Here is a 17,439-nt window from a genome sequence, read left to right as displayed (position 1 = left end):
GTGGTGTGTGCACGTGTGGGGGTGAGTGTGTCTGTTTTTGTATGCGTGCATGCGGGTGTGAGTTGCGTTGAATGAGTGCGTGAATGACTGAATGTGAGTGACAGTGTATGTTGGTGTGTTTTGTGGTGTGTGGGTATGTATGTGTGCATGCGTGGGTGGATGTGGGAATGCATGTGTGTATGAGTGCGTATGTGTGCGTGTGTGGGTGTGTAAATGTGCGGGGGCAGGAGAGGGAGGGTGGGGGAGAGCTCTGGGCCGGGGAGGGCGGCGGGGGAGATCCCTATCCATGCGAGGGAAGGAATTCCCTGGCACTGATATTGCCTACCGCCATGGCAGTATGCTTGGCACGAAAACCATGGTGGTAGGCGGGGTCATAATCCCAAGGGTGGGATTGTGACTGCCGCCTGGCTGGAGACCGAAGTCTCCAGCCTAGCGGCTGTTACCACCCTGGCGGACCGAGTGGTACATTGGCGGTTTGGCTTGAGCCAAACGGCCAATGTCAAAATGTGGGAAAAGGTACTGCCAGCCTGTTGACAGTACCTTTCCCCAAATTACCGCAGACCACCAGGGTCGTAATGAGGGCCTTATTGACTTTGTTTTCTTTTTATATCTTCAGGACAGAGGACTAACATAAGGGGGCAGGGTGGCGACAGCACAACCTCTCCTCCCCAAGGCCCGACACAAAGTCTGCTGCCATTGGGCGGGAGCTTTAAAAATGCTCCTGCCAGATCAAAATATTCTTCCCACTTGGAGGGAGCAGCATAAGTAGCTGCTCCCTGCAGGTAAGAGCAATGCTGGCTCCCCCTGAATAGGGGGAGCCGGCTGGGGCTGTGGGGACCCTGAAGCTTCCTTCGCAGCCCCCAGCAAATGTATTGTGGTTGCCCTGGGTGGGCACCAGTGCACCCATCTTTCATAGTGCGGCTCTCTGGGGATAGGGTCCGTGAGGCCGATAACTGCTTGGGTAGGTGGTTGTGTGGCCGCCTTTCCTTTATTTTAAGGAGTGTCCCTGGGGGATCGGATCCCCAGGGCATTACCAGCCTTGGGGAGGGAGGCTACGCATCCCCCTGCCCTTTATTTAAAACACAACCCTGGGAGATTGAGTCTCCAGGGCCTAATAAGGCTTGGGGAGGTGGGGACACATGGCCCCCTCCATTTGAATACAAAAAAGGCTGTGGGGGATAGGGTCCCCAGGGCCTACTAAGGATTAGGGAATTTGGCCCATCCTCTGCTAAACCTTGGGAAACACTAACAGAAATTAAGCACTGAATTCCAGAAAATGCATTATGACCTAGAAACAGTACTCTAATTGAAGCACTCCTGCTAATGTATGCTGTGGTAACCTAACCTCCATTTTCTGCAGGTTATATCTCTCTTGCTACACCCCAACATTCTTCTGATCTCCTGCTACCTTGTTGTGAGAATTTGAGTATGCTCTATGGCTGTGGGGACTTATCATGCATGATACTCACAAATATAGCCTTGGGTCCAGTCAGACTCATTTGCTTAACCTTAAACTGAACCCCTGGTCATTGTGGGTGTGAGCAGTAAGGCTTGGCAAAGGAACTATGTGTAAAGCATTAAACAGCACCAAATAACAAAATAGGAAAGCAATGACACACAAAAGAAAAGACACCAATTTATAAAAATATATATTTTTTTTATTTATTTTTTAGAGATGTTGATGAACAAAATCTACCTGAGGGTTCTGAGGATATAGATTTTAGAAGATATTATCACTTTTAAATGCGACAGCAAAGAAGCATTGGTCAATAAAAACTTTAGAAACTTTTGAAAAGTTTGAAACAGTTCTGCTTTTCCAGCCTTGGGTGACCAACTTGGAGAGGAGTCTAGGGGGCCAGGGTGGACACTTTGGACAGTTACCTGGCCACCACAGTGTTTTAAGGCAAGATCCAAACTTCACAGGACAACCGCCACAGGCATCAACCGAGTGGTCCTGATGCTGAGGGATGCAGGCAAAATATGCTCAAAGGATGCTTCGACTTTGCCCTTCAAAGGTGGCTTCCCATTTGAAGCTCGCCTTTTGGGCTAACCTGCCACGTGGTCACTCTGGGGGAGGAGGTGAAACCTCATTCTGCGGCAACTGCCTTTGTTCCTGATCCTGGGAGTCATTCACATCTTCCCAGGTGGACAGAAAACCATCTGTGTTGCAGGGCCTTAGGCCACTGGAATAGCAGGGGCACAGAGTGGCAATTTTCTAAAAGTTGCTTAACCTTAAAAGTGACATAAATGTTGACTTGGCCATCAAGTTGCATTTAACACAATGATAAATTTGATACCTTACAGTACCCAGTTAGGTAGTCACATTCAGTTGTTAGCAAGCTGGGATGCCAGCCGGTAACACTGTGTTAGCCAATGGGGCTATTAACAGTCCTCAGCAAATCCACAACTTTTAGGGTTTTGCTGCTAGGACATATATATGAAACTATATGTGTTGCGTAATAATACCCAGCTCCTTGCCATAGGGCTTGCAAGGCCTTCCTTGGAGAGATACTAATAAGGGACTTGGGGACTTTGTCACTAATGGCAATGGCAAAATCGAAATTGCAGTTTGACGCTCTTTCTAGTCTGTAGTGGCAGTCTGGGAGCCATGTTTTCACTTTGTCATGCACAGGGTGGCACAACAAGTGTTGCAGCCTTGTGTGGACACTCTGCCTTACATGCCCTTGGTACCTGTGTACCATATGCTAGGGATTTTATAAGTAACTCAGTACGTGCCAGTTGGGGACACCCAGTTCAACATAGGTTTTGTAAATGGACTGAATACTGTCACTGAGGACTGGATTGCAGGCATCAGTGCTCTCTCAGAGTCGAAAAATCAGGAGCAAATATTCCAAATGGGGGCAAAAAGTTGAGGGGAAACATGCAAAAAGACTATTTTCTTCCACTTGTCCAATTGTTTTTACACTTAGAAGTCATCCAATATGAGAACTCAGCAATACTGAAAGACAAGTGACACTTGCCACTTGCCATGCTTCTGATTGTGAAGGAACTGTTTTCTGTTATTAAGAGAAACTGCTGTACGTTCTGCACCTGCTCCCTGTGTATGGAAGACTGCACAGCTGCATCTGGTGTTGTATATGTTCCTTGAGTCTGAGGGAATCTTGCACTGCTTCCTCCCACATTATCACTCTTCTGTGTATGTGAGAGAAGCTTGCATTTCTGCAGTGAGGCTTTACCTGTTCGGTAGTAGGTGAAGGAAGCCTGTGCTGCTGCTGCTACAATATTGTACCTGTTCTCTGTGTGCATCAGGGAAGTATGTCTTAACGTGTGTGTGTTTGAGAGGGAAGCTTGTACTGTTTCTGTCTACACTGTAACTATTGTGTGTATGCGTGGGAAGCCTGCACTATAGTACTGTACTTGTTCTGGCTGCATAAGGGATACTTGTTCCTCCCATGCTACCTGTTCTGAGTATGAGAGGGAAGCGTGAGTGCTGCTGGCTGTTCTTTACGTGCTCTGCGTGAGCGAGGAAGCTTATGTTGTTGCTGCATTTGCTGTACCCCTTCTGTGTGTGTGAAGTTCACTGTTGCTGCTCATGGTATACCTATGTACTGTGTGTGTTAGCGAAGCTTGGTAAAAGTTTTACTATTACAAAAGCCAGAACCATTGACTTTGCAAGTGTCTGTTTCTCATGTGGTGTAATAATTTTTTAGCACTATATCTCTCTCTGCTGTCCCCAAGCCTCTTCTCCTTCCCCCACCACTTCCTCTCTCTAGGTGAAATTTCTGCAGTTTATAATGAAGCCATAAAGATTCTGACTATAGAACGTACCTGGACACCTCTGGGTCCCTAATCTGACACTACTCTGCTTTTTCCCCAGGCCACTCTGACCATGTTGCTCAACCACCTGAGTATAGTAGCCTCTTACCGTGACTACAATCGCATGAATGCCCAAAACATTGCTGTGTGTTTTGGGCCAGTTCTGCTGACTCAAAACCAGGACCCTCTGAGGCAGGGCTACCAGAGCTATGCGCACTGTGGGGAAATCGCCAGCGCTGTGGACTTCAAGAGACACATTGAGGTGCTGCACTACCTGCTGCAGGTCTGGCCAAGTGAGTATAGGGAATAGGAAGCATGGTTTGAAGCCTGTGCCTTTGATGGGTAAATTGATCCAAATCCGATACAAAATGTTGCCTGAAAGATGTGGAAGAAATAAAGGGTTAGCATTTCAAAAGTGTCAGCGATCTCATCACATCAGCAAGAATATATAAGCTCATTTGTAAGAACATAGTGAGGCACAGAAGACGTTTTGAAATTATTATGAGAGAATCACAGCTTGATGTATCCCAAATAGACTGCATGGGAACTAATGGCTTCAATTCTTCTCAAAGCACAAGGGCATTCCAGGCACACTTTAGAAAGGGAGATACAAGATCTTTAGGCATTGACCAAAGAGTACAGCCATCTTGACCATTTTATAGAATCATAGGCACCTGTAACGTGTGTTGAGTCCACCGTAGTCAGCCTTTGTAGGAGGCTGGGCTGGTATGTAGTGGGTACCTAAGATACTTACACCTTATCGCAGGTACAGTTATCCCTTATTAGTGAAATGTAGGCAGTACCTAGAATCCAGATTCTCTAGGGGTAGCTGTAGCTGAGCAGCCAAGGCTTATCTAGGAGACATGCAAAGCTCATGCAATACCACTGTAGTCACACAGTACTCAAACACATGAAAAAAATACTCAGTGTTACAAACATAAAGGTACTTTATTTTGGTGACACAAATGCCAAAAATACAATACAGACTATACTTCCGTAGGAGGTAAGTAATTATATACACTAGTATGCAAAAACAGGTGTAAAAACAGTTAGAAAACAGTACAAATAGTACAAATCACAATAGTCAGAAATGGGCCTAAGGGAACACAAACCATATACTAAGAAAGTGGGAATGCTAATGTTGGTTTCCCACCTAGGCAAGCGTAGTGTGTATAGGGGTGCTGGGAGTATTAGAAAACACCAAAGGTAAGTAATAGAACCCACCCTGGAGCCCAGGAAAGCAGGAGTAAATCACAGTAACTTTCCTAGAACACACAAGAACACGAGAAAGAAGATAATGCAAGAACCAGAAGAGCTGCAAGACACCAAAAGTGTATTCCTGGCCCTGAAAACCTGTGGAAGAAGGGGACCAAGTCCAAGAAGCACAGAAGAGTCCAAGGAGAACAGGAGCCCCTGCTAACCTGGATGAAGGTGCAAAAGAAGAACCACCAGTGAAGAACAACAGTCAGTACCGCACCCAAGAAGACGGACGCGGGTTCCTGGTTGGAGCAGATGATGTCCCACACTGGATGGAAGATTGCAGTCTGATTTGTGTTGCTGGATTCCGCTAACAAGCCTTGGCACACACAAAGCTTGCAGTTAGCTGAAAATGGTGCTACCCGGGACCAGGAGTGGCCTGGAGGACTCCGCCCAGGAGGGGGAGTCAGAGGGGGCTCTCAGCAACTCAGAGTCCACGGAAGGCCAGGTAGCGTGCACAGGAGTCCCACAGCATGGGGACAAAGGAGGTGCAAAAGGAGGTGCAAAAGGAGGCCCATGCAGCACTACAAGAAAGGATCCCACGCCGCCAGATCCCACGCCGCCGGAGAACCACACAGGAAGATGGGCGTTGCAGGATAGAGTGCTGGGGGCCAGAGCTGCACGGTGCTTGAAGAACTTCGTGGAACAATGCCAGCAAGCCTTGGCAACTGCAAAACAGGCAGTGCACGGGGGCTACCGTCCTGCGTGGGGAGGCAAGCTCTTGCCTTCACCAAAGTTGGACAGTAGGACGTCAGGACCATTGGGACCACTTCATTCCACCACCCATGATGCAGGATCCACGCAACTCATCAGGAGAGGGGACCCACGCAGCCGGTCGTCGTTACAGAGGGGTGCCTGTTGAACCAGGGGAGTGACTTCCTCACTCCAAGAGAGATTTGTTTGTTCTTCTGGTGCAGGCTGAAGACAGGCTGTCCTCTGAGGATGCACGACCCGGAAACAGTTGCAATTGCTGGCAGGAGCTGAAGATACAATGCTGCAGAAGTTGTCTTTGCTTCTTTGTAGGGTTCCTGGAGGGTCCAGGGTGAAGTTTCTTCAGTGAGAAGATGAAGTAAAGGATGCAGAGGATTCCTGCTGGAGTCTTGCAATCCGAATCTGAAGAACCACCCAAGAGACAGACCCTAAATAGCCCTGAAAGTGGGAGTGGGCAGCTAAACAGGTAAACACCTATCGGGGGAGGGCTCTGACATCACCTGCTGGCACTGGCCACTCAGATACTCCCAGAGTTTCTTGCCAACTTGGAATCCATGATGGCAAAGCCCAGGGACCCTCTGGGAGGAGCTCTGAGCACCACCCCATGGGTGGTGATGGACAGCGGAGTGGGCACTCCCCTTTCCTTTGACAAGTTTCGCGCCAGAGCAGGGACTGGGGGTCCCTGTACCAGTGTAGACTGGATTATGCAAGGAGGGCACCAAAGCATTTCCAGTGGCTTGCGGAGGCTACCCCTCCCAAGCCTGTAACAACTGTTTCCAATGGGAGAGGGTGTAACACCCCTCTCCCAAAGGAAATCCTTTGTTCTGCCTTCCTGGGCTTGAGCTTCTCCAGCAACAGGAGGGCAGAAACCTGTCTGAGAGGTGGCAGCAGCCGGGGCTGCCTGGAAAACCTCAGAAGGCTGGAATGGCAATACTGGGGGTCCTCTAAGGAGCCCCAAGAGTGCATGGAATCATACAACCATGCTTTGCAAAAGCATTGGGGGTATGATTCCAACATGTTTGATACCAAACATGCCTATGTTCGGAGTTACCATTTATCTGAAGTGGCTCCTACCAGACCAGCAGGAGCATTTTCTTTTTTTTTTTGGGGGGGTGGGGGGAATAAAGCCCCATCCCTTTGGCAGCTACCGTTTTGTGTGGCATATCCTCCTCCACTCTAGGTCTTAGAGTTGATGCAGGCCAACAAGAGAAGCCAGTGTAGTTCTCCTGGGTGAGTCTGCTCATGTAAGAGGACCCAGAACAGAAAGCTTTCTTAATTCTAAACCATGACTTTTGAGTTATTGACCGCCCCAGGTTCATATTCTAGGAATGTTTGGGTCAAATAAACAGTTTGTGAAGGAGGACAATTCTACTGAAGGGTAAGGGTCCTTGAGTTTTGTTAGGGAAAAAGTGGTCAATTAAATTTCCAGTACACTACAGGCAACCAATATTGGGTGACTGGTTGCCTGTAGTTAAGCAGTGGTACTAAATTATTTAACCTCATATACTGACTGAGTAAAAAAACAGATGATGTTTGTACATTCCAGGTGCTAGCAGCTCATGCCTCGGCATGTTGGCGTTTGTCATTTATTTGGCACAAATGCAGGGCTCTTCAACCATTTCTCTACATGTAGGGTTCAATAGTCTCAGTCCAGTACTGTTAAACTGAAAGGGGAGGGGGTGTAGAACTATGGCGAGGGGCACAGCCATTATGAAACCCTGAAGTTGTTTTCAATGAGTGTTTCGCATTAGATAGTGAAAATGTACTTGAAAGCATTTAATTCTAATTCCAAATCATCAGAGAAGACAGATCATGCATTTTTTGGGTTGACTGTGCCGTATGCTGTTCCATTAGCTAATTTTGCCTCAGTAGGAACCAACTATCAAAATATGTCTACAATGAAGTGTAAAAGAAATGGTCTGTTTCAGTGAACCATTTTGTGACTGACCCGCACCCTGACCCTATATCAGATTCTGTTTTCTGAAACTTACATGTGCAACTTAATAAAATTATATAGGCATGGGACCTCCTTTGGCTGTATTGACTCTTACATAGTTGATGCCCCAGAACCAATAACTCCGCTGTGCCCAGGTCAGTACCTGTGATGCAGCACAGCGAACGCTTTGGGATGCTCAGCAATGTCCCAGTATGACTTAATACACATTCTCAGTTTTGTTTAAGGCAGGAACTGTAGCCATACATAAAGTTTAGTGCTTGTACTTCAATACGCCAACATTCAGTTCATTGTGGAAAGTTGCACAGGGCACAATACGGACACCAAGTTTTAAAGGCTGCCAATCAGGTGAGGAGGCTGCACAAAACTAGGTTGTAGAACCTGTTATTAGAATGAGCATAAGGGTATTCATCATTCTTTCCTTGGTGAAATACCTTCATCCTATTTTTGTAGTGTTGGCCCAAGGTAGAGCAACCTGTAAAGGCTGTCATATTGTCTGTGCCCATGAGCAGAAAAGTGATCAGTCACCATCACAACTGGCAGTTCCTCAATGAATCAGTCATTTATTTTGCTGACGGTCATACCATCATATCATGAAAGTACAATTTCCTTCAATAAAATGTTTTATATGTAGTACACAAAAGTATAGGTTAGCACCAATGCAGTTTCTTTATCCAGCCATTAGTGTGTTTTAGAAAGCGTGTTAAAAGTGCTTAATTGTACTGGTCTTGAGAAGCTCCTTCCTAAAAGCTGTAAGCTCGGGTCCGGTTTCTGCAGGTTCTAAATGCTTTTATGAAGAAATTCATACTCTATAAGTTCCTCCAATTAAGCCAGAAGTTTGGGAAAATGAATATTACACTGAAGGTATGAATGCAGTCATTACATGGTACCTAGGCAAACCAATTTTTTTTTATATGAGACAGGTCAAAGCAGGTTAACTCCTAACATGACTAACTAGCTAGGAGGTGGGACAAATTTGGGTAGACCAGTATCTTTTGTCAAAATTCACATTAGCCTGCTCTACTGGAAGTTAGGCTAATATTAACAAAATTACATTAGAAGAGGAGATAAGTGAAGAAGAAATAGGAATGGCACTAACACAACCACATTTGGGTAAAACCTCAGACCCAATAGACTACCAGTGTAATTCCATTAAAATGGCAGATTAAAGATTCCACCTATGCATAACCTGTTCCTGGAGGTGTATGAGAATGGGATATTGTGAAAAAGCTTAAGAACAGCAACAGGTGTCATGCTACACAGGGAAGGGAAACCTAGAGATACATGCATATCCTATCGTCCAATCTCCCTGCTCAGCTGCAAGTCCAAAATTCTGGCTAAATTTTCTGCCAATAGCTTAAAAGGGATGATCACAGAAATGATACATCTGGACCAAGGTACATTTTTTACCCCAAAGAGCTACTAAACTAAATTTAAGAGGATTTCATAATAATCTTGTAACCACCACTGGAGTAAGGGAACCAATTCTAGGGGTCTCCTTCGATGATACCAAATCATTCGACTTAATAAAATGGCCATTCCTATTCTCTACTCTAAAGAGAATGGGGTTTGGCTCAAATGTTGACTTTGAATAAGTTATTATACCAAGACCTAATTGCCAGAGTGAGGGTGAATGTAGCTAAGGATTTCCCAGTCTGAAGGGAGCACAGCAGAGATCTTTGCTATCCCCCTGTAATTTGTACTAGCTGTTGAGCCATTTGCTGAATGGATATGTAAAGTTGCTTGATAGGGAAGAGCCTAGGATGGTTCCTGGGACAAAAGAATTTCAATTTATGCAGTATATGTATCTATATACATTTTACCTACCGGCAGTCGCCAGTAGGTAGTTATAGTTAAGACCTCCTTCCCATAGGAAGAGCGTTTTTTGTTTTGCCCATAACTTTAGCGCCACTTGACGAATCTTCACAAAATGTTCAAATCATATACTTCAGTGGGTTCAGCTGCTGTCTTGAAAGTTTCAGGGTGATCCACCCTGCTGGGGCTGAGAAAAGGGTGGATGGGGGGGTTGAGGGGGAGTCCCAAAACGCATTTTCCCCATGCATTTTCCCATAGGGATTTTGAACACAGCTACAGCCTGAACCTCTGGATGGAATTACACCATATTTGGCTAAAAGCTAACTCTTGGTCCAGAAAGCATGCTTTTTGTGATTTGGTGTAAATCCGTCCTGCAGTTTTTGAGGCATTACAGTTTAAACAAATATAGATATCTAGGGACGCGGATCCGCTCTTTAGCCAATTGTCCCTGTGCTGATATCTGATTGGCTGCCAACACTTCATCAAGGAAGGGTTGGCAGCCATTTTGGGTTTCTGCTTCAGCCAATTCCCACAAAAAAAGTTAAAAAAGTAAAAAAAGGTGCTAAAGCAAAGGGGTCAGGGTAGGGTCACCGCCAAGCCCCTAGCCTTTGTCTAGGGGTCCCTCATAGACCCCACCAAGGCTACACAGTACTTAAAAATCTGCTGAGCCATGGATTTTTCTGAGATTTTTCTTAAAAAAAAGAAAAAAAAAAGACAGTCTCCCCGTCCTTTTCGTTTGCCCCCAGGGGGCCAGGTTCGGGGGCATTGGGAGCTTACACAAAGAGGGGGATGCCCCCCCCCCAGTGTCTGTACTAGCCCCAGGGACCACCACCTCCCCGGGGCGATGAACACAAGGTATGAGGGAGTGGGCGCGCCCGAGGGACCACCACCTCCCCGGGGCAAAACAAGCATTTCTAATGGGGAAAGACCCAACAGCCCCCCTACAGCTCTAGTTAGTGCCACTTCTCTGGGGCTAAAAATGAAATTGATGCAGGGGGCCCCGTGTGCACCCCCTCATGCCCCGAAGACCTGGGGACCACCACCTCCCTGGGGCAAAAGACTAACTAACTTTTAATGGGGGGAGGCATGTACGGCCTCCTCCACAGCTCTGGGGATAGCCACCTCCCCAGGGCTGAATATGACATATATGCGGGGGGCTTGCATGGACCCTCTGCAGCCCCAGGGACTGGCACTTTTCCAGGGCGGTATAACATAATGAAGGGGGTCCATCTAAGACCCCCTGCCCCAGGGACCACCACATCCCCGGGGTTCCATTGGAGGGGGGGCGCGTGGCACATCTCTCATGGAGCTCTACATGGCCCTGGGGAATGCCATCCCACAGGGCAGGCTCCTGCTATATCCCAGGGTGCCCACCCCTAGGACATAGTTGTTAGCTTTGACTTGGCGGGAGCTTTGACAGCTCCTGTCAAGTCATAGCAGACACTATGCTTCCAACGAGTGAGAGCTATCAAAGTGCTCTCGCCCACTGGAAGTGGAGGTTTCATCTCTTTTCCTGCCTGCAGACATGCGGGCAGGTTAAGAGATAAAACGATTGCTGTTGCACACACAGAGCTGCATGTTTAGAGGCCCCCTGTGTGCAAGAGCAATGCTGGATCCCACAGGAGGCGGAGAGCCGGCTGGGACTGCGGGGGGGCTTGAGACTTCCCCCATGGTCCCAGTGCACACTGGGTGCACTGGGGGGCACCCAGGAAACATGGACTGGCCTTGGGCGATGAGTCACTGGGACTAAAACAAGCCCAGGGAGAGGGGCCGTGCTCAGCTAGAGTCCATGGTTCTCCCTTTAAATCAAGGCCGGACCTCATGGAATGCGGTCCCCAGGGCCAAATTCAGCCTGGGGGGGGAATCGTGCTCCCCTAGAGTCCATGGTTCCCCTTTTAAATTGCCATGAGTATGCAGATGTGCGAATCACCTGTAGTAGTATGCACTGGTCTTCCTTTTTTCCCAGAAAGATGGACAGTTTACCAAAGGGCTCTCCAGAGCGTTTCCCGCCAATTTTGGTGGCGCAGTTCTTGATGCTGAGGAATATGAGGACATCACCAAACAGAGAAGCACTTACATCATATAGCTAAGGGGAAGGTCCCTGGTTTGGTGGAGATGTACTTCTTTGTAGTCTTGCTGGTCTCTCAATACGAGGATTTATGTTAATATAGAAATTATAGAGAAAGAGGCAACAGAAACACTCAAGTTGCCAAAACACACACAAGGTAACTGGTGACATTTCCTTGTGCTCCATTACACAGCTGTAGTGTAGAACACATACTGGACATTTACCCAAGGAGGTAGAAAGAACTCCAATTGGGTAGATATTTTGTGCAAATCTGTGCACTCTTGTTGGATAAAAGGGCAAGTGAGGTTCCTTTGTGGCCGAGTCAGTCAAACAGCTACTGACAGACACTCACACACCCACTCACAGACCCATGCACCTACTCATGCACCTACTCACAGATCCACTCACTTATGCACCCACTCAGAGACTAACGCACTCACTCACAGACCTATTCACAATCATGCACCCACTCACAAACCCACTCAAAGACTCACGCACTCACTCACAGACCCATTTAGACACTTATGCGCCCATTCACAGACCCACTTAGTCATTCACGTACCCACTCACACACCCACACAGACACTTACACATCCACTCAGAGGCTCTCTCACTCTCACTGTCACACCCAGAGACATGCTCTCACACCCACATAAACCCTCTTACACCCAGGCAAACACTCTCACACCCAGAGATACCCTCACACACCTATTTTCACACCCAGAGAGACAGACCGTGCCGAAGGCCGAGTGCAGCGCACAGTTGGCCTTGTGCAGCACGGGATTGATTATAGGGGGCTGAAGGCCAAGTGTGGCAGTGTTTGGATTAACGCATAGTAATGAAAATTTATTTATGTAAAAAAAAAAAACATAGAAATCCACTAGAAAAAAACAAAGGTTACAGGGATGTTACAGTTCGGAATGTACTCGCACAAAACCAGAGAAATTCAGTAGTTATAGTTGGTTATTTCAAGCAACTATAATTCGTGGCCTAAGGTAACTATAACTCAAGCCCTCACCAGGCACTGCACTGCTAATTACCCCACATGTTACATCACTCATGACATTTTCTGTGACATCATTGATAATATCACTGTAACATTTGCAGTAAAATTATCGATGAGAAAACTGTATGGCGAGGGCATGAGTTATAGTTACCTTGGGCTGCGAGTTATGTGTGTGTGTATATATGTTTGATGGCATGTGTAGCTGCAGATACACATGCTGTGCATTATCCTGCCATCTAGTGTTGGGCTCGGAGTGTTACAAGTTGTTTTTCTTTGAAGAAGTGTTTTCGAGTCACGGGATTGAGTGACTCTTCGATTCCATAGCGCATGGGCATCAACTCCATTGTTAGATTGTTTTGTTTCCACCTTCGGGTTTGGACGTGTTTCCTCTCATGCCAAGATTTCGATTCGGAAAACTCTGTAAACCTCTCTTTTCGTCGGTGTTGTCTCGATCGGGTTTATATCTTCCATCGACACAGCGGTACCGTTGGGGAAAACAACTTTGTTCGCCCTTCAGGGCACGCGTGCTTAACTCGGGCCTATTCGGGCCGACCTCATGGAAGCCTCATGGATCGGACTCCATTCCGATTCTGTCCTCAGTGCCACGCGAAATACCTGTATACAGACTAGCATCGGGTCTGCAACCTTTGCCTTTCCCCGGATCATCGGAAAGAAAATTGTGAAGCCTGTCGATCCTTCCGATCGAAAAAGACTCTTCGAGACAGGAGGGCGCGAAGTCTCAAAGGCGTCGAGAAGCAGTGAACATCTCTACGTAGAGGAAGAAGAACTGATGCAAAGAGCGGTCTCGGTTCGAGATTCCGAATCTGATCAGGAATCAGAAGAAGAAAGACCGGTCACAGCAGGACAACATGTGAGTACACCTGCCCCTGTATCCTCACAAAAGCAAAAACACAAGGCCTTGGGTACGCCACTGCCGGAAGGCCATGGCTCGGCCCAAAAAAAGACTACCGGTGACCAACTTACCAGTTCGGCACTGAAAAAGGCCACTCCTCCGAAAACATCAGAGGCAACAAAAAGCTCTGTGTCCGACTCCAGTAAACACAATTTTTCGGACTCGAAAATTAGAAAATCACTTTCGGAGCTGAAACCTTCATCAGCATCATCTTTTTCGATCCTGAAAAAGCATGCTTCGGAGCTGAAAAAGGCCAGCTTATAGAGGAACATGGACTTTCAAAAAGACTTAAAGAAAGCCACAAAACCTCTGAAGAGGAGTCTGAAGTACAACCAATACTTGAAGTTATGGATGAAAGGCAGTCCAGGATCCACATCCGTAAGGAAACTGGCGGAATTCAAGCAGCACCTCCTCTGAAAACAAAAAGAAAGCTAGCCTTTCAGGATGAATTGGACACTATGCAGCCTCCAGCAAAAGTGCCGAAGCAGAAGGAGAAACCACTACCTCCTCAATCTTCTCTTCCTCATTTTCCTCCTCACTCTCCACACCTACCTACCTCTCCTCCTACTAGTCCTACACCAGTGCAGTCACCCACTCCCTCTTATGACTCACAACAAGATAATGTGGATCCATGGGACCTTTATGATCCAGATCCCATTCCTAGTAATGATCCAGACAGCTATCCCTCTAAACCATCACCACCTGAGGAAAGCACTGTCTACAATCAAGTTATAGCTAGGGCTGCAGCATATCATGGTGTGACCATGCATACAGAACCCCTAGAAGAGGATTTCTTATTTAACACCCTATCCTCAACACACTTTAAATATCAATGCCTTCCCATGCTCCCAGGCATGGTAAAACACGCGGATCAAATATTTAGTGAACCTGTTAAGGCACGTATAATAACACCCAGGATAGAGAAAAAATATAAACCTGCACCCTCTGACCCTGATTACATCACCCACCAGGCACCTCCAAATTCTGTGGTAGTTAGCGCTGCCAGGAAAAGAGCAGTCAGTCATCAGGAGATGTGCCCCCACCTGATAAGGAGAGCAGGAAATTCGATGCTGCAGGGAACAGAGTTGCATCCCAGGCAGCATATCCGTGGAGGATAGCCAATTTAAAAGCACTGTTAGCTCGCTATGACAGAGCCCATTGGGACGAGATGCAAGACATAATCCAGCATCTCCCCAAAGAATACCAAAAAAGGGCACAACAAGTAGTGGAAGAAGGGCAAGCTATTACTAACAATCAAATACGATCTGCCCTAGATGCAGCAGATACCGCTGCTAGAAGTGTCAATACTGCAGTCACAATACGCAGGCATGCATGGCTCAGATCTTCTGGATTCAAACCAGAAATACAGCAGGCGGTGTTAAATATGCCGTCGATAAAAAACACCTGTTTGGGCCAGAGGTTGATACAACCATAGAAAAATTAAGAAAGGATTCTGAAACAGCAAAAGCAATGGGCACACTCTTCTCCGCACCATACAGGAGGTCCTTTCAAAAACCTCAGTTTCGAGGTATGTTCAGACCACAGACAGCTGAGGTATCCACATCACAAGCAAAGCCAACCCACCAACCGCAATACCAACGGGGTGGTTTTAGGGGCACATATAGAGGGCAGTACCCCAGAAATAGAGGGAAATTTCAGGCCTCTAAGCAACCTCCACAGCACCCAAAACAGTGACTTCTCTCATTCCCTTCCACTCCACTCCTCTCCACTGGGGGGAAGACTACAACAGTTCCACACAAATTGGCAAAATATTACCACAGACAATTGGGTGCTATCAATTATCCGCAATGGCTATTGCCTAGAATTGATACACACTCCTCCAAATATCCCACCAAGGTCACACAAACTATCCACAGAACACATCAGTCTGTTGCAAGAAGAGGTCCAATCTCTACTACTCAAACAAGCAATAGAATTGGTGCCACAATCTCAAATAGGGACAGGAGTTTACTCACTATATTTTCTAATTCCCAAAAAAGATGGCACCCTCAGGCCAATATTAGACCTAGGACCCTCAATCTTTACATCCTGTCAGAACATTTTCACATGGTAAACTTAGACGATGTCATCCCACTACTACAATAACAAGATTTCATGACAGCATTAGACCTCCAAGATGCGTATATTCCATATACCCATCCATTCTGCACACAGAAAATATCTCAGGTTTGTCACTCAAGGAAAGCACTACCAGTTCAAAGTATTGCCTTTTGGAATAACAACAGCTCCAAGGGTATTCACAAAGTGCTTAGCAGTAGTCGCAGCCTACCTAAGAAGACAACATATACATGTCTTTCCATATCTAGACGATTGGCTAGTAAAATCAAACAGTCATACGCAATGCCAAAATCATACGCATTATGTAATACAAACCTTGCACACACTAGGGTTCTCAATAAATTACCAAAAATCACACCCGCAACCAGCACAAATACAACAGTATCTGGGTGCAATACTAAATACTTGACAAGCTCTAGCATATCCAAATACACAAAGGATACAAGCTTTCCAAAATATAATCTCACAAATACAGAGAAATCAATGATATACTGTCATATTTGTCATGAACATTTTAGGAATGATGGCATCATGTAAACATGTGGCCCTTAAAACAGTGCCTTACACAACAGTGGTCACAGGCACACGGTCAACTTCAAGATCTAGTGTTGATAGACCGCCAAACATGCATGTCCCTTCAGTGGTGGAATTCCACAAATCTAAGCAAAGGGCTGCCATTTCAAGACCCTGTGCCTCAGACCATAATTACAACAGATGCATCAATGATTGGTTGGGGAGCTCACCTAAAAAATCACAACAGTCAAGGGCAATGGGATGTCAAACACGAACAGCTACACATAAACCACTTGGAGTTATTAGCTGTCTTTCTAGCAGTCAAAGCCTTTCAACCTCTTCTCACACAGAAAAATGTTCTTATCAAAACAGATAACATGACAACCATGTACTATTTAAACAAACAGGGAGAGACACATTCATCCCAACTCTCCCTCCTAGCCGAACAAATTTGGAAATGGGCAATTCACAACCAAATTCACCTGCTAGCACAATACATTCCAGGGACAGACAATCAATTGGCAGACCTCCTCAGCAGAAATCATCAACAAACACACAAATGGGAGATTCATCTTCAAGTACTTCAAAAATGGGGAACATCAAACATAGATCTGTTCGCAACAAGCGAAAACACAAAATTCCAAAACTTAGCATCCAGACACCCACATTCCCTATCCAAGGGCAATGCTATATGGATCAATTGGTCAGCGATATTTGCATACGCTTTTCCCCCATCCAACTCCTTCCGTTTCTAGTCAACAAGTTGCGTCAAACTTCACTCAGCATGATACTCATAGCACCAACATGGGCTTGTCAACCGTGGTACACAACATTATTAGATCTGTCAGTAGTACCACACTCCACACTCCAAACTCTCAGCCAGTCCGGATCTGTTGACACAAAACAGAAGTCAAATCAGACATCCAAATACCAAAACACTCAATCTAGCAATTTGGCTCCTGAGGTCATAGTTTGGATATTTACAACTCCCATTAGAATGTATGGAAGTTATTAAGCAAGCAAGAAAACCCCCACTACTAGACAGTGCTATGCAAACAAATGGAAAAGATTTGTATATTACTGTCAATCCAAAAATATTGACCCTTTTACAGCATCTTCACAAGACATCGTATGTTATTTACTTCATTTACAAAAAGCACATTTAGCATTCTCTTCAATAAAAATTAATCTTACTGCAATTTCAGCATATTTACAAAATAGACAACATAGCTCTTTATTTAGAGTTCCTGTCATTAAAGCTTTCATGAAAGGTTTAAAATGCATCATTCCACCCAGAACACCACCTCCTTCTTGGAATTTAAATATAGTTCTTACACGACTTATGG

The 17,439-nt window shown here is 46.0% G+C and overlaps 1 protein-coding gene across 1 annotated transcript in view; it reads left to right on the top strand.

The window, feature by feature from the left end:
* The window catches only part of SYDE1 (synapse defective Rho GTPase homolog 1), a 142,032-nt gene that overhangs the window by 97,661 nt on the left and 26,932 nt on the right, over positions 1-17,439 (top strand). The window contains exon 7 of the mRNA XM_069231653.1: positions 3,839-4,070. Within this exon, the coding sequence (XP_069087754.1) occupies positions 3,839-4,070 (232 nt within the window). The remainder of the gene's footprint in view (positions 1-3,838; positions 4,071-17,439) is intronic.

Source organism: Pleurodeles waltl, chromosome 4_2, assembly GCF_031143425.1.
Source record: "Pleurodeles waltl isolate 20211129_DDA chromosome 4_2, aPleWal1.hap1.20221129, whole genome shotgun sequence".
NCBI lineage: Eukaryota > Metazoa > Chordata > Amphibia > Caudata > Salamandridae > Pleurodeles > Pleurodeles waltl.
This window is presented reverse-complemented; position numbering and strand designations above follow the sequence as displayed.